Genomic DNA, 27,958 nt, shown 5'->3' with positions numbered 1-27,958 from the left:
TTTCTCGATAGTTAGGGACATTAATATGGCTAAATTCCTTTCTCTTATGCAGACTCAACTAGTATTACTGCATTTCGAATTGATTTTACAGTGACTGTATTAACTTGCACTTACTTAATCATAATTTGTAACATCTAATATTGGTGCATTACTACGTATATCCTTAGTATTACTTTAGAAATATTTGAGTTATCACTAGTAATCATCCTTACGCTAACGGATTTTGCACGTGCTACCGGTATTTTTAGAAACCCTGCTTACTTTAAGCTAAGGGAACTAAAAATATTTTCCTGTCTACTATATGCAAATATGTATCTGCTTCTATCCATGACAAATTATATCGATTTAATAATTCGTAATAACTTAAATCTGTGTTTTATACCTTTTGCAGTAATAATTAAATACCACTACGAGTAACAAATAAACTTATGCTAAATATTACTTAGGAATAATACCGTGTTTGAGACAGACAAATAAGTCTGTAAAATAAGGCTTATTATTATCATTTAACTGTGTTCCAGAGCATGTCTTTCAGCACATCAACGTTAATGTTTTGAACAAGAAGTAAATTTCCATCTTCCTCAGAGCCTTGCAACTTAATTTCTATATGACCTCGACAATCAGGATCTCTCAAATTAACTTCCACTTTGATTTGAGTAGCACCAATGACGATATGTGGATCAATAGCAACAGCCGTTGCTGTTGGATCAAAGACATAATATCCGTTAGTATCTCTCCGTCGATAGAATTGTAAGGCTTTACTAACAATTTGTTCAACAAAACCACTTTTTTTGGTATCATTCTTCAACCAAACATCATTTGTCCACTGGAAATTTATTGGATGATGGACTACTGTTTCTCCATTAATGATACGCGTAGGGCACATAAGGGGATATTCTTTTAGCACTATGTGAGCGGCTTCTGGATCTATCAGAAAGTTTGATTCTTTACTGTTTAGCGCATCTTCCAGACCTATCAATTACAAATTGATTTTATAATTGTTTTTCAAGCACAAATCGTTAGATGACTCAGCATTGATCACACTAGCATGTAGTATTACCTATAATCACATGAAAGAATGCTACAGAAATAGAGTATATGAATATACACCTGTAGTAAATAGCCTCATACAAACTGTGATAAGTCAATTTTGTAATAAGAAAATTAGCTAGTAAATAAATCATGTGCAAAGAAAAATAGTTACAAGTAGTAAATAGGACAATAATATAAATGCTGTAGTATAAGATGAAAGTTCACACAGTATACGAACTTTAGAGTGAGATTCTATTATATAGAAAGCAGGAAATTGTATTGGAAGATTTACAGAAAGTAAAGAACTATAACGTACATGAAATTGAGATGAGATACACGGAACGAATTTATTACGATATAAATATAAGAAATAGATTTTGAATTATCATTTATATATCAAGATATATTAACAATAAAGTTAATCTAGGATATTCTGTATTGATGATGAAAGGCAATTTTGTTAAGTACGATGGAGCACACGAGGTGTGTACATAGAAACTAGCGTGGCTAATATAGTACATTTTTAAGATATCTGTTTTAAAATTTAAGATATATTATATGGAACACAGTAATATATAAAACGTATTAATGCTAATTTATGTATTGTACCTACAGTATATACTATAGGAAATCAGACTAAAACTCTAGAGACGTCGCGCCCTCTATTCTAAGAAAAACTATATGTTGCATGTGTTTCGATACGTACCTGGACAGTACCTTCCACCTAATATTGTTAAATCTCTTAACTGCCGAGGAAAATTTCGATTTACTTTGCAGGCTAAAGCTAAGTTAGTCAATGGACCTAAGGCAATCAAACTAATTTTTCCTTCATACCGGCTGGCAAGTGAAACCATGATATTAATTGCATTCTCCGACCTGACGATTTTATTATAAAACAATCTAGAATCAAAACGATCATGAATATCACCTAAACCATCTTGACCATTATAACAGGGTTCGTTTGCCAATCCATCTCCAACAAGAGGTCGATCTGATCCTTTATATATTGGAATAGTATCACAATCACAAATATTAAGAACATATACGACATTTTTGACTGCTTGATCTACTGTTACAATTCCGTTGACGCACGTGATAGCTAGAATATTACCCACATCATCATGATGTAGAGCCAACAAGATCGCTAAAGCGCTATCAATACCAGCGTCTGTATCAATAATTAGCCATTTTTTATCCGATTTAAGCATACTAGGTAATAATTCTTCTTTCGGATGTTCATATCGTGAATACGTTTTAATACCAGGGTCACTCGAAACATTATGATAACGGTAGACTTTTTTTGAAAGATGACAACCCATTCTCGCTTTTATTCTAAAATTCAATAGACAAGATGCACTGGGACAGTTTGCATTATCTGCGAACACTAAAGTTCTACAAGTAATAGAAATAGAAACGCAAAAGCAGTTGCTACAAGAAAAATTAATTGATTAATGAAATTACCGTACCGTTATACTATTTAGAGGAATTCATTGGATAAAAGTGTAATAAAAACAGCTGTTTCAGTTATGAAACTAATAAATGTGGAACACATAGTACTACTAGCAGTATCTAAAAAGTTGACAATATTTAAGGTGAATACTAGATAATAAGAACTTATTCTGATTTTTATTATTATTATTATCAAACCATATGATTTATCACATCGACTCCCATTCAACTAACAACTAAGCCATTACGTTATGTAATGGTCTCGTAGTCTGTCGATTTTAACAGCAAAAGTTATGGAAAGCGCTACAGTACAGTAAATCCGAATAGACCGAAACCGTAATAAATTCATTGCAAATGCAACAGGCTTAAATTGTTGAAAATCCATCTTATATAACAATTTAAAATATCATACTTAATGCATCTGGTATCCAACAGATTGAAAAGGTTCACCAATTAGATATCATATTTATTTATAATTATAAGAAATCGATTATCTTCATCTACAATACTTCGTTTCACTTGAAAAGTTTAAAAACATTAACAAAATATGTACAGTACAATCTTGTAACGACAGTACCGCACTTGATGAATACAGTAGCTGGTAGTTACACAGTCCTGTGACCATCATTAGGGATAGCTGCAATTTACCGCAATTGCTTATTATGCACCTTCCGTAACCCTAAGTTTATCTCCATATAAGAGCACTTTGTAAGAAGGTAATCGACCGAAGGTCAATCAAAACTCCGCTAAATCACACATTCATGAATTGAAGGACGTGGGGAGTGTTCCGTTATAAATTGTAGCATCATAGACTATCTTCGGTCGAATAAACTCAGATAGCAGGTTGTTTACACGGTATAAAGTTACTGAACCTCTGACTGGTCTATCAAATGGTAATACTATACGGTATAAAGTTACTGAACCTCTGACAGGTCTACGACAAATGGTAATACTATCTGTTAAATGAGCACATTATCGTAAACCGTCAGCAAAGCGACGGGAGTTTGCACTAGTAACAATAATATAAGCAAAACTGAATACATAATACAGGTGTAACATTGTGATCTTATATAGAAGATGCCTAGTATAGTAATATCCTAATATACGAATACTTATCATATACCATTTAAGTACTGTATTGCATTACATTCATAACACACGGACATGATGACGACATATAGACGACATGCTATACATATAAAGACATTATCTCAATCTCATCTAAAACCTATAAATACCCTTGTAAGCTAACTCGTTAGTCAGTTCCTACGTTCCTGCTATCTCAAATACCTTATCTATAACAACCATATCATTGTTAGCCTATAACTATATCTCAATAAAATCCTTTATACCTTCTATCATCGTCTAGCTTAAACTACTTTACGCTACTTAAAGAAGATATTATTACAGCAGGTATTAAATTAGTTAAAATGTGCAATGGAGTATAAACTAAGATTTTTAATTTTATTACATGTTATCAAGATAACAATCTAAGAATTACTAAAAGTTATAAGACAAGTCAAATTGTTACAGGAACTGTCCCTAATGATGATTACAAGATTGTAACTCCAAAATTACACATATTTTATAAACGTACATAAAAGAGGAGTCATCCTTACGCCTACGAGAGTGCATCTTATTTACGAAATTTTACACTTAAAAGAATAGGTATTTACAAATCGAGAAGTTTGCCGCAGGTAAATGAGGTAATGTTAATTATCATCCGAAGATCTATTTTACTTCACATTGACAGGTGTAAGATGGGTTCGATTGTGTATTGTATGATCAAAAATATTTTAGCGTGGCTCTTCATTAATTAGTCAAGTCATTACTATGAGCTAACATGACTTTCCATTGACATGGTCGATTTATATAACATTTCTCGTAGCAATTCCCTATCAATTTTTGTAATTACTTCAACTGGGTAATCACATTTCATCCTTCGATCTATAACAGCTTGTCCTCTCGTCCTGCTGCCATGAAGTTCCACGGTCATAAAGGTCTTGAAACTATCACGAATAAAATTTGGTTGCAAGGCCGTAGCAACAGCTAGCACATCCCAGGCTGGATAACCCTCCGGTATCCCAGATTTAATTTTTTTCAGTAGGTTTTTCGTCATATCTCGATTCAATGTAGCTTTTGGGGAATCTTGTTTAAGCCATGTGTCGTACATCCAATCCCATTCGATGCTACAAGCATGAGTAACTTCTAAAGGTACAATCTTAACGGGACAGGATTTTGGAAATTCATCTAAAACTATGGCAGCCGCCTCCGGATCGACGACAAAGTTAAATTCTCCCGTTGATGTAGCGTTACCCATAGCTAAAATTTAAGTCAGAACAAAGTTTTCAAATTAATTAATTATGACTACAGTATATTAATTATAATTATTAGTCCATTAACCGGAGAAAGTTGCAGGAATAATTATATTATCTAAGTTAGGTTAGCTAACCAAACATATGACGATCTACTCAGAGTTATTCTGGGGTATAAATGTTATAGTACTGTGGGCATGCACAATATCTCCTACCTGTATGGCTACCTCCCATAACAATCAATTCCTTCAGTCTTGAAGGGAAATTCCCATCAATCCTGCATGCTAATGCAAGATTCGTCAATGGTCCAATAGCTACTAAAGTGATTTCTTTTTCGTATTTTTTACTTAAATTAATCATAGCTATTGCGGCATGCTCTGATTGCAACAAACTATCTATCCATTCCTTGTTATCACAACGATATTCAATATCGCCAAGACCATCAAGGCCATGAAAAGCTAAATCTTCGTATGTCCGCATTAGGGATGCTTGTGCTCCTTTATATACTGGAATCTTTCGATCATACCACTCTAAAATATAGCTAACATTTTTAACAACTTGATCGACTAAACAGTTGCCGTAAGTACATGTAATACCAACAATCTCACGGCAATTATCATGAGTTAATGCAACCATTAGAGCATGAGCATCATCAATACCGGCATCGGTATCCAAGAGCAAAGTTTTTCCAGCAATCAATGTTTCAATTTCTGACATCTTTTTAGTTCAAATGCCAAACTGCTCCTTCTAAAATTCAATCACAGTACAGTACTGTACAATACAAAGCCTACAGTATACAGTATACAGTACAGTACAGTACTGTACACTGTACAGTGTCCACTAGCTCTCGCTATGTACTGTACTGTACTGTACAGTGTACAGTACATTAGGCCCAGCCATAATAACCCCGACTACTCAGATACTCAGCGTAAATAGCTTAAAGACTCTTAGAATAATGTATCATCGTTTAAGCTATTTACGCTGAGTATCTGAGTAGTCGGGCTTATTATGGCTGGGCCTCCTGTACAGTACATTCAGGTGCTGCATCACCTGTACTGTACTGTACTGTACACTACGGTGTCAAATTTAGAATGGATTAATAACGTTTATCCCTCAACTAAACGTTTATATTATTGTTAAGCTATACAGTACACTGTATAACACTAGCGGACCCGTCGCCTCACTACCTACATCTCTTATGAGGTTAATAACCATAAAAAATTACATAATATAATCGACTATTAATGTACAGTAGATCTCAGGATGTCTTTTATGCGATGTTTTGGTAATCTTCTAAGCAAAAGAGTTGTTAGCCGATATTGTAATGTTCAGCAGACATTGTCAACATTGGCCCACGCTAAATATTCGAATATTGCAGAGAATAAACAAAGTGAAAATCTTTTACTCATGGATGTCGATTGTGGTATTGATGATGCAAATGCAATTATACTTGCATTATCCGCATTTCGTACATCGAAATTGTTGGGTATAACATGTGTTAACGGTAATATCAGAGTCGACCAAGTTGTAAAGAATGTAGCCTACGTTCTGGAAATTTGCGAGCGCGACGATATTCCAGTCTTCGCAGGAGCTGATCATCCATTGGTTACACAACACGTCCATGCGCCTCCTTTTCACGGGACCGACGGATTAGGTGATATCAAAAAAAGGAATGATAACCCAGAATGGAAAGACAAAGTACTACGAGAAGACCATGCTGTCCATGCTATGATCAATTTAATTAATCAGAATAGGAATAAAGTAAGTTTGATTATGATTGGACCACTGACTAACCTTGCCTTAGCATGCAGACTTGATCCCACATTTCCGAGTAAAGTCAAAGACTTGACCATAATGGGAGGAAATTATCAAGGTATGCTATTAATATAACGTCAGCCCCTTGAAATTGAATATTTCGTGATCATTACTGCAATTAAGAAACCCTAATGACGTTTTGGACCTACTGATCATGAATTGTTTCTGCCTTAAGACTAATGCGTGGATTACCCTTGTTAGAAATAATATCTGCCAATGCCCAATGGTAGCTCCAATATACTGTACTGTATTGTCAAATCCAATACATTATATTATGTCTACAATATGTTAGGGCTGTCAATTATCAATCTATTAATTAATACTAAATTATTGTACATGTACGAGCTCGTATACGGGTGTGCAATACAGTATCATCACAATCGCTATTGTACGTACGGCGTGTTTATTTGCGTTTCCAACTTTCGGATAGCAAAGTACATAGTGATTACTATGTGCTTCGACTGTTCTTGCATGGACAGTCGGAGTAAAGTTAAGTAAATATGACCGTGATGTTACATTATTAAATTAAATGATCTAACACCAAAAAAAATCTTGTTAGTACTTATCTACAGTATTTCTTTTAGGTAAGGGTAACATTACCACAGCCGCTGAATTCAACTTTTATGCCGATCCGGAAGCTGCAAACGTTGTCCTAGAAACATTTCCTGATGTCTGCACCACCCGTATTGTACCTTGGGAAAGTGCTTTAGCTAGCTATCTACCCTGGGATTGGGTTACAAAGAAATGGTTTTGTCAAGGGACCAAAAAAAGTCAATTTACTCGCAATATACTGGCTAATGTCCTAGACAATTGGAGAAACGAATCTCCTAAAGGATATACATCAAGTGATGCCGTCGCGGTAGCAACTGTGTTAGATCCAACAATAGTAAAGGACTATGTAGAAGTTGCGGCCAGTGTTGAAACAGATGGAAGATTAACCAAAGGCCAGGTTGTTATTGACTGGGATAATCGTTCAAATCGATCACTTATCCAAGTAATAACCCAAATTAACTTGAAAAAATTTAAGGAAATGATGTGGAATTCGACTTTATGAGTCAGTACTTTCAGTACCAGTCTTGTGCCTTAAATATTACTCTAAATTAACTTTAAGTGCATATTAGTAAATCTAATATTGCGTAAAATATTGATACAATAATCACTAAATGATAGACTTTGTCATCACTGAGCTAATGTTGTCTGATTCTTTTGTATTAAAAGAGTTATATAGTAGATTAGATAAAGAAGAGCGTCTTTGACAGCTAATTTACGTACAAGTTCGATTCAGTACATTTCGCAGTGATACCCATTGTGGTTAATTTATCTATTTTCTTATTACAAAAAGCATACACTTCGAATACGCTCCAGTGACAAAATAAAGACATCTCACACTTGCTTATTACACTTTAAGTTCTTTTTTTTGAATAAAATCACAGTTGATGTAATTGTACATACGTGCGAATATCTTCAATAAAAGAAAGTATATCGATTTCAAAGGCGATATTACGCAAGATTAATATATTAATATCACCACTAGACTTTACACAGTACTGTTACTTCATACCAAGGAAGCATCATTCTTGAAATTTATTTATCTGGAATCGTTACTCACTTTATAGATAGATTTTATCAAAACGATACGCGTATGGCCTTATATTTGTAGTTGATGAAAAAGTTACAAACATTAGTAATAATAAATACCTTACTAGTCATTAACCACGAAAAGTAGTGATCAATTAATTACAAATTATTAATTTCAAATAAGATCACCTCTTGCTATAAAGTAGGCCTATGTGGCCCTACACGAAAGTAAGAGTGCACTGTATTACTGGGTGCGGCTATTTATCGTTTATTGGACTGAAGGAGCTTACCTTTAGGTTAATTGTCGAAAACTGCGCTAAGAAATCGGTAAAATAAATCATCTAGTAGTTAAATCTAATTCATTGTTCGGATCATATTTTAAGAAAATCCGGTTAAATAGTAAAGATCGACTTTAGGTATGAAGTAATGCAGTTGTTTGTTTGATCAATAATAAGTAATTGATTAACTTATAATAATCAATATTCCCGACTCAGTAAACTCAACACCGAGGCAAAAGATCTCAAAAATTTCTGATTGTGATAACACCACACTGCTTATTGTCAGGGGACAATTTAAGAAGTTTATGGATGTAGGTTTGTCATTTGTACCTATTAATATCTTCCAATGAAAGGCCGAGAAGATGTAAATTCTACATGCATAATATCATCTCAACTATCATAACAATGCACTTTATGGAGCGTGAATATATAACTGTATTTTTATACTGCTAAGCATAATTCGTTACAATCAATCATATTGCTAACTTTCACTAACAATGGCTGAATCAAATTAATAATTAATCTACCGAAATAATAATAAAATTTCAATAGGTACTCCTAGGATACATACTTTCATGATACTGTATAGCTGCAGAGTTACAGATGCAGCAAGAGGATGACATGACCTTAAACATTACGAAATAAATGTGAAAACTGATGCCTTTTAACTGCTCTATTAGTGTACTTAAAGAACCGTTATAAGCGCTATAAAGCAGTAATGCCAGCCATAAAACAATTATCGGTCCTGTTACTTGTGCTAATCAACAGAAATAAGTACGATACCATATCGAAGCCTTGGTTTCAGTTTGTAAGCAGTCATGCAAGAACGTGAAAATTTCGTACAATTTATGATTTTAATAAGCTTTATGGAAAATGATAGAACACTGATTGCAAATTACTCCATTCCAAATGACAAACGCAGAATTGAATTAATTTTTTTGATGAAATAATTCTTCAACCACAGTTAAAAAATAAACTGCCAATTAACGAATAATACGATAAATTGGACTGATTCAAGACATGATCGTAAATAAGATTCCGGTCCAATCAATATTGTCACATACGACATATTTCCATCAGAATATGCCATACTCGTACAAGCATTAGCTGTTGTTATTGATGCAATCTTATATTTGTCATGCTTTTAAGATCATTCAACTATTGCAAACAGAATCATCGAAAATGACGATATCTTGTATTGGTTAAAAGAACATAGGAAATGTGCAGAAGATATATGGAAAATTATTGTTGGCTGAAAGAAGAAAAATCAAAGCAAGATAATCCAAGTTGCTGATTAATAAAATTTTTAAGTAAGGGGCGACAAGTTGATTCTGTAAGACACATTAGACAAATAATAATTGGGATAGGAAAAGTAATTACTGTAGTAATTAATCCATGCTGCTATCATGTTAAAAAAAAAGGCATTTATCTAGTAACTGGCTGAGTAAAAATTACAATAATCAATCACGGTAGTTTATAAGCTAATTATTTTACATCTACTTTTACTCTATAAGTGCGCGACAAAAAAGTACCAAAAATCAGTAGAATTAATTATCATTGTACACGTATCAACTCCATACAATGAAATAATCATGTTAACCTCACAAAATAGAGTTTTATACCAAATACGATCCGATCTAAACGTTTAAGCCAACAAATTAATGTCTAATAGAGAAATATAGATGAAATTGGAAGCCACTAACACAACTAAATTGGGATCTCAAGTGATTGATTACTTGCTCGTTCATATTTGCCGCCCAAAACTTATTACACAAAACCTTCTAATGTTGTTTCTTTACAAAGGAGGAAAATTTCTTTTAAAATTGAGTATTTACTCTGTTACTATTTTTGCTTCTTCAATTGTATTATCAACGGTCATCTTGGAGTGTTGCAATAACCGTAATTTGAAATATTTTACTATAGCTTTATCCTCTCTGTAAATAGACAAAATCAATGGATATAATAATCAGTAATAGCTATACAGTAGTTACCGTCCTGTACCGTAGTGTAACTGAAACAAGTCCATTAATCAACGTTAACAATATTATCTAGGTGTGTACTTACTGTCAATGTTGAAGGATGATAGCCAGCTCCAGGTTGCTGATTCGAAGCTGAAGGCATTGGATTATATGTAATAGATCCATTACCAGCCGGTTGCGACTTATTTGAAGCTTGACCATATGAATTATTGGCTTCAACCACTGGTCCAGGACTAGTAGTTTGTCCGTAGCCTCGTGCTCCAGGTGAAGTTGGTGGTCCATATCCTTGTGGTGCTCCATAACTATTCATTAATCCTATCGTAGGTAAAAGAGGCATTTTAAAAATAATCTCAAATCTAATCAGTGATATCTTTTAGAATAAAGGTATTTACAAAAATTATTAGTGTGGCGTCAAATTAATATTTCAGTACCATAATCAGCCTGATGGATAGGGCTGGCATCATTGCGTGGACCACCTCTCATATTACTACCACCAATAGGATATTCGTGATAATATGCGTTAGCAGAAGTTCTTCGTTGATCTGTACCTACGAATCCCCCCGGATAGCCAGGAAAGCCTGTGATCGTAATAGTTACATTAAGATATTTCTACCGTTATATATTTATATACTATAGACGTATAAGCATATCAATCTTGTCAATCTATCATCTTCGTAGAGAAATTATTGCGTTACTGCTGTACCATGAGTTCCAGGACCAAATGGATTCATAAAAGGTCTGCCCCTTCCACCTCGGCCTCGACCGTTGTAAGCAGCAACAGCTGCAGCGTTATAGCCTATGCAAACAATTAACATCCAATGATGATCGTTAGGAAATAATCACCTCTAAATTGGCAAAGATAAAACTAGTCCAACCAGCAAACGGGAATCCTGCAAATCCAGGGCCAAAACCTGGGTAACCACGACCAAACCCACCATAAGAAGCGTAATTTGCTATTTTAATTATAGAGTTTTGTTAATAAATTATCTTTAAAGACTATAGCTGTTACATAACAGGCTGATATTAAATTTCTACATACGGTACAGATATGGTATAAGAACTACATGATAACTTACGAATTCCACGATTGTGATTAGTTTTGAGATGACCCTTTGTTCCACTAGTCTGGGAATGCATGACTTCTTTAGGTTGTGCTTTCTTGACTTCAACCTATGAAATTAAATTTAGTTGGAGCATCATTGATAAAATTATGCATTATAATTATTGAGTCAAGTAAAATTTCTAAACAGTTTAGTTGTGCTATTTTACTTTTTTATTGTTGATTTCGTGGAAATGAACTTCGCAAGCCTTATCAGCAGAATCTTCCGATTCAAATATTACGAATCCGAAGCCTTAATGATTGATTTGGCCGTAAAAAAAGTAACGAAAATTCGATTAAATCTTGTGTAAATTTAGACCTAATGGAAATCTCCACTGCCCTTTATACGAGCAAACGATTATAATAAGTTCTTTTAGTAACTCATTGACTTCAAACCGTACCTCGATGTCTTTGAGTTGATTTGTCGAACATCAGCATAGCATCCTCTATCTATTGTTTATCCATGATCAAGAAAGGAGTATTTAGCATTTAGAAAGGAATTAAATTTATTATTACTGACGTATTATTGAGCTCATAATTATTTTATTTCAAGTTGAATATATGGGTCATAGAAATAGCCATAGATATGTTCTTTGTCAATCAAAATAAAAGCAATCCTAACTATACAGGCACATTTGTGAAATTGTTGATTAATAACTCTATTACATTACGCGGATAAATTAAACGAAATCTCAATAGTATTATATTAAAAATTTTGTAATAAGTCACTATACAGATAAAATTTTATTTTATCCTGAATTCAAATATCTACAAAATCCCAGGGATATATTACTATTTGTTTTAGTTCAAATCGGTTCAGCGCTAAATATTCATTATTATTAAACTGTGGAATAAAATTATTCATTGATCACACCACAGGAACCTACGAAGTATATGACTGAAAGCATGGACGTTGAATTATCCAGAAATAACGGATAATAAGTTACTTTCTTGGTTTATAATTTACAGAAAATCTTAATTCGTAGCTGTATGACACTTTGCAAGTCAATATTGCTGTATTCATAACGTTGGTATTGTCACATGAGTGTCTAAGATTACAATCTTATTTTTTATGTACCATTTGTCTAATACCAACCAGTTGATTTAGGGAGTTTTTTATTCCAGCATAAAATGAAGTCGATTATTTTACTCTGTAATTTATTTTTCACTTTAGATATACTTTGATAGAGTAAATTGGATAAAGTACGAATGGATTGCTTACTAAATGATGTACCACTTTCTGAAAATACCGAAACAAAGTTAAAAGCAGAACTAAACAGATGGCTAATTTCATATTAGTAAATCAACTGAACACTATTTATCTTATAAATTATCTAAATATCAGTAGTAATTAATACTAGAAGATAGAAAATGAGTCATTACTACGTATTTGCATACATACATTGCATGTTATTATGTACTGTGGTAGTGATTATAGCGCTATAACGAGCAGAAAGATCGAATATTATCGTATATGCGATTTAATGACATATCAATTATGCTTTACAATATCAAATATAATTGGATATAGTATACTTATCCCAGCCCCTCGAATATCCCGTAAAATTTATATTAAATATCATCATTTGATACTCGTTTTTTATAGTCGAGAAAAAGTATTCAATGATAAAACACTATTATTATTGGAGCAAATGAAAAGTGAATTGCAAACTCTAAGTAAATTTAATATAAATTCAAGTTATAACAACTAACTCATTAGACGATATCCTCCTTTCAATAAAATAGAAAAAAACATATTAAGACATCAAGTTGCTGAGCATAAATCTTTTAATTTACCTGGCCAAAAGTTTCAAAATACTTTGTAATATCTTCTGTCGTGGTATTGGTAGCAATTCCGCCAACGAACACCTTCTTCGTTCTAGTCACCAGCTGATAATAGAATGAGTAATAACAGAACTATCTTAACTTTTATAATCCTACGTTATCTCTACACTTTGAAAAATTATATAGATCATATCAGTTAGGGTGACTATCACTGATATTGAGCGCTGGCTAAAGCCACAAAGTAAGCTACGAATTTCAACGATATTTTGGACTAAGACAATTACGATGTGCAACAAAAATATTTTCACTTTTTTGTAATCTAGGTTATAATTCACGAGTTGAATGTCTAAGTTTTACTATTTGAATTAGGAGTTTATGTGAAATCATTTATCGATGATTAGCATTAATTTGTCAGTATTAGAATACTTGATAAATCACTTAGCCATTAAAAATTCAAATTGGCAATGTATAAAACGTTTTCACAGATCATCACTCACCTTCTGCCTTTGTTTTTTAGGATAAGCTACCTTAGCATCAATCTAGAATGATAATTATAATTTCAGTATTACAAAATTACTATGATTTTTTTACATTTAACTAAATAGATTTATGATATGTCATCAATATGTCAGCTGAGATTATGTTGCTATCATAAAAAAATTGATCTCGAAGTGATAGTGACATATAGAGTATCATTTTGTCATTACATTTCGATAAATCTGATATTATCGCAACATTGACATATAAATTTATTAATAGACAATGCTGATTTTTTAGTCATTTTAGAATTTAGGATATATTTATCATATCTTATATAATACAATATTAGCTAGCTGTTTCATATTTAATTAGCAATAATAAGTTCCCGAATAGGTAACTAACTAGATTACGGTATACAAATACTATAAATAATATTATAAAATCCTTCAACTAATGTATAAATTTCTTACTTTAGAACTATAAAATGTAATTAGATAATATTCGAGTTATTGATATATAAGGTAAGATTCGATTTTATATAAAAGTTAGAGGTAAAATTAAATAGCAGATGCAACCTGATTGAATAAAGAATAACTCTTCAGATTATTTAGTTTCTTTAATCAGAGTAAAGTTGCAGCTATTCAGTGATTTTTTACTATAAATACCATGTATTTAAAAATAATTGAAAGGATCTACTTCGACAAAGAATCTTAAAATATTCTTTAAATAACTATATAGTCATCTATAATTCAATTTATAGCAGCAAGAATAAGTATGAATACAAATAGATTTCTATTTATCCATTATATAACTAATAAAATGATTTTTGTTACCGCATAGAATTGACTAAGTCACTCATGCTCATAGTATGAAAATAATTACCTTTCAAGAAATGGTTCAGTTTATACTATATTGCCTGTAATTAAGTTACGTAAGTATAAATTATAATGAGCCCTACAATGCAGTAAGGCTAAGTTAATGTAAAATATCTGTCAAACTTATTAACTACAGTACATGTTAATAATCCAACTTCATTTTGCAACAGAGGCGATATTAGCTATAATAGTAAGTACGCTATGATTTTTTTGCCTTTTCATTTGCTGCTACTGATCTTATTTCGAGATATACACCTCCATTTATAATGTAGTAGGGTTCAAACTGAGTGTAACTGTCCATTTTCGGTCTTAAAGTCATAATAAATTGATTGATGGGAAGTATATTACTAAATCTCTTTAGGTAAAACTTAAATTGATTAACTTCTCATTCAATAGGTAAATGTGAAAGATCAAATAACCTATCACATATAAGTATCTTAAGAGGTGGAAGATTACATGAAATAAAAAGTATTGAAAGGAATAGTGAATATGATTTATCTATCAAATATCTGTCTAGAAATATTTTAATCAGTAGTCCCTTTAATTGATCAAGTGTACGACGTAAGTTTAAGGTAAAAAATAAAGAGCATAATTAGTAATTTAACGATAATTTGAAATTACTATTTATGAAAACTGAAATAACTTTGATTGTAAACTTTTAATGGATAGCGATGTACTCTCAAGATCACTACAATCTATCCATTCCAATTTCATGTTCTATCATTCTAGCAGAATCTTATCAATCTATCATATGTTTTAATTTCTGAATGTACATTCATGAGATAGATTAAATACACAGTTATTGATCCTTTAATTAGAATGCATTTTTTAATGACTAAATATCTGTTTACGTATAAACTATGGAAATTTAGCTCTTGTCAATTTATGCCTTTACTTTTAATACGTTTACTATCAATATGGACTTGCAGTTTTCTAAAAGCATTCTTCATTGAAAGGTATTTTCATCATATGTTATTTAATTCAGATTTAATTCTCATATTGTATTCATATATAAACTATTAATGACATATTTATTCTCAAGGCTATTTCAATCGCTAAAAAAAGTAAAAATTAATGAAAGCCAATAACAATAGTTAACTTTAGCTAGCTATAGTTACATTCTATTTGTATCGTTACATCTATTGATATTGCAAATGGGAAATTGTACTATTTGAATTCCAGTAGTTGTAATAGCAATAGAAGTAGTCAATATTATCTGCCATAAATTAGCTACATGTTGTAGTATGAATACTATTAAAGAAATCATTGTGATTAAAATGGATAATAAAGTAAGTAAAGAATACAGTATTATATTTAAAATGCTGGTAGCTGAAACCGTAACTGCAACTGTCTTTTCCTCTAAACTAAAATCCCTTTGCTGAAAAAATTATGATCGTTATGTAGAGCCCGTTTAGCAAAATGTATAGGAAATTGCCTTAGCATAATAACGTTAAATAATACATATGTAGGAACGGGACGAAATATTAATGTCCTGATGATATACGGCACATTTTTAAGGCATAGCGCTTCTAACGATTCTACTATACTAGTGTTTTACTAACAAGGACATGCAGTATTACTAGACATACTATAAAGTAATCAAAGCAGAAATTATATCGAAATAAGTATATACACGCATAGGTGCACAAAAGATCACACGCTGCAAGTCATATAGATTATTCCAAAAGCAATATAAACTATTCTAAAACAACTCACTACAGAATATTTTGATGTGATATTTGAGTATTCTGATCATCGTCTGTAACCTTTAACAACACATCACGTAGTAGTTGCTATTTATTAAGTACTTACATTTTTATCATCCAACTTATGTGGCCCGCTTTGCAAAACTTTTTCCACATTATCGGCATCAGTGAAAGTAACGAAGCCAAATCCCCTGTCAAATAAATTATTTCATATCAGTATAGTAAAAAGTATCATCGTTAAACTAACCTAATCTGAAGATCTGATAGAATGATCATTCATAGTGTATTTTAAACGTATCTTATGGCAATACAGCACAAAATTCAATATAAAAATCATGGGAAAGAAGCTACATAACATATTCTCGAAGATTTTTCATAAGAATGTATACTGCAGAACAGAAGTCTCACAGCATTGCGTATTCGTGGATAAAACTAAATATAGTCAAATAGACCCTTACAACTAAGAGTAATAAGGTCTAGTTTTTAAATATCGTGTCGAACGAAAAATTAGAATTACTAAAGGATTTAATTCGTATACAATCATTAAGATAGGAAAATTAACATCAGGAAACATGTGAAATAATCTAAAGTACGAAGGCTTAACAGATAATTTGAACGAACACAGTGAAGCTAGCTAAGTCTTCCATTGAAAATGTTCATACAGTATTTTTTATTATTTAATCTTAATATTATAGCGCAGAAATACAAAAGGCTTTTCTCTGTCAATGAGTGAATTTAAGTATTTCAAAATGATAGATCTTAAACATCAATTTCTTTCTATTCTTGAATAGAATTTAAAGATATTGGTCTATTTACTGTCATGCTATTCTCTCTATTAAATATGCCTTTTAGCAATAAGTCGAGCAAATATGGTCATAAATCAATAACATTAGAAAATTAAGGGAGTAGTAATAATACACACATAATAATAATGACGCCTATCAATCAATAACTATCCTGAATTGATATTCATAAGTTGAGCGATACTGTATTACAAAGTGCATTGGCATGTTTGAAGGCCTATCATTACCGAGTTTTACTGGCAATACTGGTAACTTTTTCGAACATTTATTAAAATGAAACACGACTGAGATAAAGAGAAGTAAAAGAGCTTACTAATACGGTATCTTATAACTGAGTGAGTGTAAATTTTACATTCAATTGGATTTGGACATCATTAGTTATTTCTTAAGGCGACTATCACTACCGAATAAAGGCTACACGATTTATAGCCCCTCTCCTAACTCTGGGTCGGAATTAGATACCCATATTTGAGAATTATAACCTAATAGTTATTATTACGAAGGCATAACTTAAAAATTTAGCGTATTTTAAATATGACTATACATAGATTCATCGCATTAAAAAACAGAAATGAAATTGATCGTTATGGATAATACAAATATTGCGATCCTAGCATCGTAATACTGAAAAGCAAAGTTTGTTGAATCTAAAATTCCGAAAAATTCCGTAAGTTATTTGACGTTTCGGGCACGATCAAAAGCGGTAAGATAGATTAAAAAGTCTCAAGACTTTGATAATTAATCAATTAACGGTGATATGGCCATCAGGTATGAATGATTTAACCTTCTATGATCTAAATTCTAACAAACCTTGAGCGTTTGGTAATGGGATCATGCATGATAACGCATTCAGTGATTTCACCGTATTTCTCGAAGTATTCCCGTAATTTTTCTAGTTGAAATTGAAACATAAAGAAACGTTATTAAAGCGCGATAAGGGAATAAAGTGGTTGTTACAACTACAGAGATTCAGATTTTAAATTTGTAAGGAGTCGTAACATAGATTTTTTGCAAATTAGTATTAGCTATTATACTGCAAAAGAAAAATATTTTGCCGTAGCAGTCTTACTGAGTACCATACTATTGAAGATTATGCAATTAAATCTAAAGATTAGCAGCAATCTAAAGAAGGAAATGATTTAAAAAATGCTTTAAACTAAAAACAAGCGGTGAGATTAGATGTGTATAGTAAAGCGTACGGACTTAATATTCCTTAATGGCAACAGCTTCATCTATCATTAAAACTTTTTCAACAATTAATTTTATATTATGGCGACAAGCTATTGCAAGACTGAATTAGATTTGTTGGACTGTTATAACCGAAACAACTTCCATAGTATGACAATAACAAGGAAAGAAGAGAATAAGAATACTAGTAAAGATACAATGGAGGAAGATAATAATTGACACATAACGTAAAACAGGAATGTCGTTAAACTATGCTGCTAAGGAATAGTTGATGATAAGGTAATAGCAATAATATTGAAGTGTAAAAGCATTGATGTATTCGACTCCATGTAAAACTACTAGTATTGCGGATCGAATTTAATTGTTTTATTAATTTGAATAGTTTATCTTGTACTCGTATCCTACTGCTTCTTATAATCACTGGAAATAGATACTGACCTGTGTTAGTCATCCAACTTAGACCACCTATAAACATTTTGCTATTGACCATGAGCGACAACCAAAAGCAAAGTAAAGGATAGGAAAGAAAAAAAATTAGATTATAATGGATTTGTTGTTAAATTAGTAAAATGTTAAACCATAGTATCAAACTTAGAGCGATAAATTGAGTTCTCCGAAAAAAGAAATGATACGGGAACCGATTAAGTTAGTTGATATAAAAGTTTTAGTAGTGTATCAACCCCCAGAGTTACAGTACACGGCAGGTCATTAATTATCTTGAAAAGGCAGCGATAAAGTTAGTCATCTGAGAAATATCTAGCTAGATCTATCGATATTGTACCAGTATTTGATATAAAAAATAGTATCCCATGCCAATAATGATCTTAGAGTGAAAAGTTTACGATAGTAGAGTAAAATAAGGATTGTTTGAAGATAAAATTATAGTATAAAAAACAGTTCAAGTTTAAACTGACAATTTTATGACAGCAATTGATCTAATTTGAAGATACTCCGGTTAGGAATGAAAATTGGATAAGAATAAAAGTGCTATCATAGATTAGGTGTCAAACTAAACTGTCGATTAAAATTACTGACCTGAATAAACAAAAAATATTTGAAGACATGCCCAGGAAAACGTATTATGACTTACCCTGGATCCTGCGATAATTCACTGCTTGACGCGTTCGCTGCCAATTCGTTAGCATTCGCTGTACTACTTGAAATCGAATTAGTAGACGTGGTCGTAGTCATCGCTGTTGTTGATGATGGTGGTGGTGAACTTGGTGCCGAAGTTTGCTGCTCGTCTTGCACTTGCTGTTGTTCTTCTGGTTTATCTGATTGTTTTTCTTCTTGATTATTTTCCATTGCTAGAATATTTTTAAATTCAACCGTTAACTGACTGATAAAAGTAAATGGTATGCCGAGGTAGAGTTACTGGTAACTTAGGTAAAGGCAGTCCTTTTCAAAAATAATAAGAATATTTTGTAACTAAATCGTAGTGAAATTAAGAATGACTTTAAGTGCTGGTAATCTTTTAACTTCCAGTAGTTGGTAAGATAGAATCACTTTATAACAGTTTATTCTATCTTTCTTGCGTTGTAGAACGGTATGTAAATCGACCAAAGGGTGATGCCAAAAGCGTTCGCGTATATTTGTATAACGAGGTTAAATCAATAATAGCGATTTCGACCTAAAATGACGATAGTGACTCTATCGATATGGCTTGTCTTGCGATGAGCTGATTCCAAGGGGCTTTATCTATGTATAGTATAGATAGATATCACTTTCTTCTATATACCATATATATCTATATGTCTCGTTATATAATTTTAATTGCTAGATAAATTCCGGCTTACGAAATATCTACAGCTGATAGTTGAAAAATGGTCTAGATGAAGGTTAACTATAGCAGCAGTTCAAACTAGTTTTATACTAGAAGCTGAAATTATGAATGTAGCGCACAAAAAACTACTAACCAATATATCACTAACTAGAATCTGTTCCTACTGTAATAGAAGTAGATAGTTTGAAATGCTACTAGCCTATTTGTTGTTGTTGTTGTGCTTTACTAAATTTTAAAAAATTTGAAGCGTAAACTACCAAAGCTACTGTACTGTAGTAACTGACTACACCTTATTTTATATCGTGCTACTCTTTTTGTCTTAGCGCAATAACTCTTTCCTCTTAGACCGTTGTTCTCATCAGGACTCTACGTAGTGGCGATTTACGGGTACTGTTCTGTATACAGTAGAACAAAAATAGTTTTGTTACGGTAGCACCAGCCCCTTCTTTTCTCCTTTAACCACGTGGATTAGTTAGAAAATATTTTACAAGGTGGGAATCAATTGCCCATTTGGCGCTTGATTTGATTGACAGTGTATAGTCAGTACCGATAGACTACTACTGCGATGTACTCAATCGATTTTTAACTTTCATGAGTTACTTTTCACCGTAATTAACGATGATATTTATACCCTATACTCTCTATTGTTTAGAACTGATGTCATATTAATCGATCATCATTCCAATTCTATAAACTCCCCATGATCCAACTCTTTTTTATTATCTTCTATACAATCAGGTAGTCACTAGCTCTCTTTTCATATCTGTATATGTTTTTATACAGAAATTTTATTTATCTTAACCATTTAATATGGGGATTTGATGTTGACGCCTGTGACCTGACGCCCACCTTTCAATTGATTGTACTGTATTTCAATCTTCGCGACAATACATTGCTTCTATTATCCAATTAGATGTTGCTGACAACAGCAATCCTACCAATTCCGTTAATTCTTTTGATAATTTTTGTTCATCATGATCATGTGACAAATGCTTGATCACCTCCTGGAGGAGTGTTTTCCTTCATAATTTATTCTTTTTCTGATTATAACTCAACTATGGAGAGTATGCAGCAAAATCTTTAGAAGAAAATATAGAAGACGATTGGTTATTCATATATATCCCTTCTATTAGATCGTAATGGTAAATGATTGTTATCCCTTTCAGAAATCATTGTCGTCTTTCAGTCAATAATATTTTATTTTGTTATTTCATTCCATTTTAATTTTTATTGACCAAAAGGAGGTACAGTTCATCATGAATTGAAATGTGATGAGGAAGTTATACTTAACTATAAGGCATGCATAAAGATTCGGAGTTAATTATTACTTTAGTAGTACAAGATAATTAATCACAGTAGATATCCAATTGATCGCATTTCTAATGTTAATTTAACACTTATGCTTACTAATGTATAATATTTAATCTTCGATCTCTTGATTTTCCGTTATCCGTTTTATTTTCATTATCTAGCATTCCTAGATTTCTGTAGCACGTATACATATAATCGTTCAAATTAATCTCATTTGAGTATGGCAATCATTTGCAACATCTTAACTCTCCTGTATTAGAGTATCTACAGTGTTAATTCTTATATCAACAGTAAAACTATCGTGATTCAGCTAATATCAGAAAACATTGCATTTTGGCTTTGTACGCTTTGAATGGCAACAGTTGCTGTATCATGTTTCAAAGCAATAATCATTCACAATCTATATTATCTCTATGTCTTACAATAATAGATTATGTTGTAAGTAAAGCTGAAAGCACAGTTATTCGATAACAAATTAGAACTACAAAATGAATTAATTTTATTCTGTTATAATTTTTAAGGAATTTTCATAGCTAGGCTCTTATTTTCCAGTAAAGTCTTTATTCATGTTGTTTTGAGGCATTAGGATTATTTTCTTCTCTCAATTTGTTGGTATGTTAGCAAGTGATGAAAGAATGTATGCTGGTTATACTTAATTGCTTACGGCGATATGAATAGGTTATAATCAATCGTAGGATACCATAACCATAATTGCGTACTACTCGTTCGATAGGCAACCACAACACCCTATCCAATATCCTATTATATAGATAGCGGTAAAATTAGGATATTAGCGTTATTACATTATCGCCCTCAACTCGCTGAAATATAATTTAATTTGATATATAATGGCCATAAAGTCTTGATTGAAAGTCTCCTATTCTTTTCTCTGGTTATATTTTATTAAATAAATCATTCATTCTTTCTGCTATTTATCTTAGCTCTTTGATATGTCTACGAGAGTATATCGTATGATATCAGTATATATTTTAATAAAGTAAATGTAGGAGGGTTATATGCATAAGAACATGATGAGTTGCGACCGTTAAAGGTTAAATAATAATATACACTCCTATGCAAGAAGATATCTATTGCATGGTTATCAATCTAGCAGTTGCAGGTAGCCTTCTTTGAAAACTCAACTATAAAAGAATATTTCTATAACTACGTAAATTAAAGGTATATAGAGATTTATGTATTTTCCAGACTAGAATATTCATGTCTTGTGGATAAGCTATTTTATGATTGTATCATTTTATAATGAAGCGATGGCTATTGCCTTAAAATTGCATACCAAATGTCTTATCGATCGTTGGTAACTTAGTAGATCTAGCGTGAACAATTACCTGTGCTAGGGAAATCAGAACTGAGATAGCATCTGAAGTAACCGTTTCTTAAAGACGGTAAAAGATCTTTCGTGCTGAATGTAAACCAATACTAAGTTCTTTGTATATGGTAGGTGAAGGTATCTACAGAAAATGTTAGCAATTAACATTATCTAAGCGTAGCTGCGTATGCAAGAAATGTGTTTTTAGTGCAGATTGATTCTATACGTTGCGGTACATATTTAAAACTTTGTTGTCGCTATCTATATTTTGCACATCATTCGGATTCAGAAGAATCATTACCATAAAAGCAATTCATAAGATTGAGTGACCGCCGATGGAACGATTAGCACAATTGGTCAAAGCGGCATTTTGCCACATTCTGCTCTGATTGGACATATTTCAAATTTAATTGAAGAGTGGCTCATGAATATTAAATTAGTGTTCTTAACAATGATCTTTTCATCGAGATGTCATTAACAAGTTAATTGAATGACTGATGAGAGAGTTAGCACGCTTCTCATATGACTTTCAGAAGATAGCTAAGATTATTTTATTTAATGCTGTATTGAACTGGTCGTTTAGAAAAAATGTTGTGATAAAAATTTTGTATTTTATTAGTAGCAGAGGCATCAACGATAGATGAAGTAGCTCTCTGTATTATAAATATCTTAATCGCTAGGAATGTGAAATTAATTAAGAGCCTAAGTCAGAAGTACTAATAATGATCATAAAGTTACAGCTAATAAGGGATGCAATGGCGATGAACTTGACGAACGATGGAATAACTGATATCATGCTGTGCTTAGAGTGTACTATTGAAGTACAAGTAGAGCAGCCTACAAGTTTCATTTAAACGAAATTGTAAATGGCTTAATGTTAATGTAATAAAGAAATAGCTGGAAGGGATACTAGATATAATGTTACTAATTAAGGTTACAAAACTTCAGTATTGGTAATATATAAAATTTAGTCGATTCAAATTTGAGCATTACGCTAGCATATCACGAGTCGATAGATGCGGAACAACGTCTAAAGATTTTAAATGTATCCAATTCTGATGTCTGTATAAATAGCATTTTTTGTTCTATAGTGGTGTAGTTAAATATGTAAAAAATTGACAGCCTTGTGTAAATTAAATGTGAGAGAGAAGCCAAATTAATACAATATGATGTACACGTATTCAGAATTGATCGGAGTCTATAACACAGCATGCAAGAATAATATAATTGGTGTAATTTATGTTTATTTTCAGTGTACAATTATTGCTTTTAAGAAGAATGCATTTTTATCATTAGTGGGAAGGCCTATCAACATCAATCAAATCTGCACAATGAATTTCGTTTCACGTCAATAAAAATAATTTAACTCAGCTGTTTTTATGCACCTCCTACCTTCACGATTTTATTGAGTGGAATTCTCAACGTGCCTTCTTTTCATAAAGACATTTATTGACTAATAGCGCAGTTTTAATTATCATATTTCAAATTACAATAATTGACATAATCGATAATAGTTTTATCTATTGTGACTACTTCAGTAATGTATTGGTTTGACAGCTCATTCCATCATAGATAATCCTTTTGCACATTAACAACTAATAGTTATCTATTCCAGTATAATAGATAGATTTTATTTTCCCAGTACTTACTATCTGATAAACTAGCTTTCATTTTAAATCTAATGAAATGGATCTAGTTCAAATGCAACATCTTAAACAGCCCAAGTACCAATAGAGACTGTTTGATAGGTGTATATATAAACGTAGGTTACCGTGTTTAATGAAGTTATAGGTTGAAATTTTGAAAAAGGATGCTAAATGTTTAGCGACAATAATTATATACAAAGATAAGAATCATACTTAACTAAACTCGATCGTCTAGTATTTTAAGTATGCTGAAATAAGGGATTATATGGATATACACGAAGATAAATCGGGACTGATTAATTATCGATAGTTGCTGTTAGATTTAACTGAGTTTAGGAGGGGGAACTTTACTCGTAAGAGAACCTGATAATTCTAGTAAGTCAGAATGTAATCCTCATCCAAATCATTTTAAAAAGTTCTTTAATTCATCGTAACTAAAAAAAGTCTTATTTAGTAAGCACTTCCTGATTGTAACACATATTTACATAAGTTATCTCGAATCAGTAAGATATATGTTAGTAATCACAACACGTTAGTCGCAGATCATTAAATGAAGCTATTGCATAGCATAAACCTGTAGTGATGCGCCTACATTTGATTGTATTGATAGCTATATTTGATATATATAGTGTATTTAGAATATACTGTAACTATATTCTACTCTTAAATATAGACATGTTGTATTACTCTTATATTTAGACATATCTACAGTCCACTTACTTCACATTCATATATAGGTTACTGTATTTAGTTATTACAGTACTCGCTATTTTCTACAATCATCTGCTATTCTATAACCTGTAATGGTATATGTTGTATCTAATCCTACAATCATGTTCTCTGCATGTGTTTGTAACATTATGATCTTATATAGAAGATGCCTAGTATAGTAATATCCTAATATATGAATACTTATCATATACTGTTTAAGTACTGTATTGCATTACATTCATAATGTACGACATCATGACCACATATAGACGAAATGCTATACATATAAAGATATTATCTCAATCTCATCTAAAACCTATAAATACCCTTGTACGCTAACTCGTTAGTCAGTTCTTACGTTCCTGCTATCTCAAATACCTTATCTATAACAACCATATCATTGTTAGCCTATAACTTGTATCTCAATAAAATCCTTTATACCTTCTATCATCGTCTACCTTAAAACACTTTACGCTACTTAAAGAAGATATTATTACATGGTGGCAGCGATGTGTTCTAATGCCATAGCCATAAATACCACCATTTTCTACCTTAGATTTCTTGAGTAGCATTATTAGCTACAGGTAGTATTCACAATTTACTCACGGCAGCTACCACGTTGATCTACCGTAATTATCACATTATACCTAACTACTATCTACAATAAAGTATTCTCTTTTTCTTAAGCTCCTTGTGCAAGTCTCTGCATGACAACTAAAACCACATTATCCGACTCTTCGAACCCTCCATCACAATATAGTTAGATTTAAAGAATAGATATTAGATATTGTTGCGATTCTAATATTAGAGGACGTTAATTACGGTATTAAAAACTGTTGATTACTGATATTTGTCAGTTAATTACTGGTGGCATAAGATTTATATGACTCGGTATAAAGTTACTGAACCTCAGACAGGTCTATCAAATGGTAATACTATCTGCTAAATGAGCACATTATCGTAAACCGTCAGCTAAGTGACGGGAGTTTGTACTAGTAATATTTTAAGCAGATTGAGTCGTACTATAAAACATGTAGAAATCTTCTGTTTGATGACTCAATTCTGATTCAAGCAACAAAGTTTTGCCATAAATAAATAAAGCAAATTGTATTTAAGAACTGTGGAGATGAGCTCACATAAAACTTCACTTCACTTTGAGCTCAGAATACTTTAGAATTGGTTCTTATCTTATTAATTATTACTCTATTATTCTTAAACTTTGTAATAAAGCCTTTTCTAAAATTCCTCCTGAACTAGGATAATTATGTTTATGAGATACTTTTATTGCACTTACAATTTTAATAATAAAAATACCTGTTACAAGATATCATTGCTGGTCAATTTAGTCTATTTCATATGTCTTACTGATCTCAAAATATTAAGATGAAGGTACCAATATCCATTTGATGTACGTGCTTTTATACGGTATTCTTATAGTACTTAAATTAATAATTATTACGTGTGAACGTATATAAAGATTAATAGCAATCCGTTGAAGTAAATCAGAATACATCAAAAGTTGAATTTTTTTAGATTTAAAATAATTTCTACGGCTAGATTCTGATTTATTTTTCAGATAGTCATTCGGTAATCACAACAATATAAAATTAAATTGCATACATTATAATATTTTGGAATAACAATAAGCGTATCTCTTTTCGAACTAACCTGTTATGGAATATAGTATATATAATTCTACAATCCTGTTCTCTAATTCAATAAATGTAAATTCCGGCATTTTCTACCATAGAATTATTAGTGCCTTAGTATTCCACACGCTAATTCACGACAGCTTGCACGCTGATCTACGCTAGCTCTCACACTGTACCTTAATTTCTATCTCTATAACTTAGACTACATACTATTACGAGAACTTTTGCAAGCTATGGCATATCAGTTACGAAGCAAAGCCAAATTTTCAACAGTATTCTCATAATTGCAAATATTTAGATTGTATGTATTTGGACACTTTAACCTGTCCGTTTATTCCGAAAACCAATCATAGTATCGCGAATTTCGTTTTATGATTAAGCAAGAATGCATAAAATTGTCGTTATTTCCTTAAGTTCATATTTCCATTATTGGTAAGAGACACTACTTGAGAATTCTTACAATAAAGTTTCAACATCTTTACATTAAAATGCTAAATGAGTATATGAACATTATTTTATGACAATACTATCTCTTAACAAGGCTTATTGCAAAAATCTGGCTGTTAACCATTTGTTCCTTAGCTTCCCACATACGCATAAATATATGATCGCTTTTCGTAAGTAATACGGATATACGCTTACACACGGGCAGTCGATGATGTTGTCATTATAGCTGCAATATATACACAATCATATTGCGGAATTTAAGGTTTGGGTAAAATTTTTACCGGTATCCACTATTGATTAGTGTTGCAATATCTATCGGATTCTGTAATAGACCTTATGAATATCGGTATTACTAGTATGCAACAAAATATACGTCGACAGTCATTGCACCCGAGATAAGATGATTATCAAGTAAAAAGTAAATGAAGTTCTTCATTCAACCACTTGAAATTTTTCATTTATGATTGCAAAGAAATAAACCTACTTACTTTCTAAGAGATATATTTTCTAGGTCATAAACACATACAGCGAATATCATCAAATGAGGCTATCTAATTGCATCATGCTTTATACCCATAAAAGTCCTATTCCAATTTTATTCGCCTTAGGACACATTGAATTAATATTAATCTAAAAATATAGCTAACGCTATTGATTCAGTCATTTTAACATTATCAAATATACAATGGTATCATGTCA

At 31.8% G+C, this 27,958-nt stretch overlaps 4 protein-coding genes across 4 annotated transcripts; 1 reads left to right on the top strand and 3 right to left on the bottom strand.

Moving 5' to 3' along the window:
- Positions 1–502: 502 nt before the first annotated feature.
- On the bottom strand, positions 503–2,351 carry TRIADDRAFT_59096 (uncharacterized protein; the record flags this gene model as incomplete). Its single annotated transcript, XM_002114981.1, has 2 exons — positions 503–972; positions 1,739–2,351. 2 exons carry the CDS (start codon positions 2,349–2,351, stop codon positions 503–505), a joined length of 1,083 nt encoding a protein of 360 aa, XP_002115017.1.
- Positions 2,352–4,312: 1,961 nt separating this feature from the next.
- Positions 4,313–5,513, bottom strand: TRIADDRAFT_28476 (uncharacterized protein; the record flags this gene model as incomplete). Its single annotated transcript, XM_002114980.1, has 2 exons — positions 4,313–4,803; positions 5,012–5,513. The coding sequence occupies 2 exons, from the start codon at positions 5,511–5,513 to the stop codon at positions 4,313–4,315; spliced, it is 993 nt and encodes a 330-aa protein (XP_002115016.1).
- A 555-nt stretch (positions 5,514–6,068) lies between these two features.
- TRIADDRAFT_28473 (uncharacterized protein) lies at positions 6,069–7,665 on the top strand (the record flags this gene model as incomplete). Its single annotated transcript, XM_002115145.1, has 2 exons — positions 6,069–6,669; positions 7,196–7,665. 2 exons carry the CDS (start codon positions 6,069–6,071, stop codon positions 7,663–7,665), a joined length of 1,071 nt encoding a protein of 356 aa, XP_002115181.1.
- Positions 7,666–11,469: 3,804 nt separating this feature from the next.
- Positions 11,470–18,872, bottom strand: TRIADDRAFT_28865 (uncharacterized protein; the record flags this gene model as incomplete). Its single annotated transcript, XM_002114979.1, has 8 exons — positions 11,470–11,616; positions 11,716–11,798; positions 11,947–11,995; positions 13,343–13,435; positions 13,828–13,869; positions 16,498–16,582; positions 18,005–18,086; positions 18,821–18,872. The coding sequence occupies 8 exons, from the start codon at positions 18,870–18,872 to the stop codon at positions 11,470–11,472; spliced, it is 633 nt and encodes a 210-aa protein (XP_002115015.1).
- Positions 18,873–27,958: the final 9,086 nt, after the last annotated feature.

This window comes from Trichoplax adhaerens, genomic scaffold (genome assembly GCF_000150275.1).
Source record: "Trichoplax adhaerens TRIADscaffold_9 genomic scaffold, whole genome shotgun sequence".
In the NCBI taxonomy this organism is placed as follows: domain Eukaryota; kingdom Metazoa; phylum Placozoa; class Uniplacotomia; order Trichoplacea; family Trichoplacidae; genus Trichoplax; species Trichoplax adhaerens.
The sequence above is the reverse complement of the archived record's forward strand: the minus strand, read 5'-3'. Positions and strand labels throughout refer to the sequence as shown.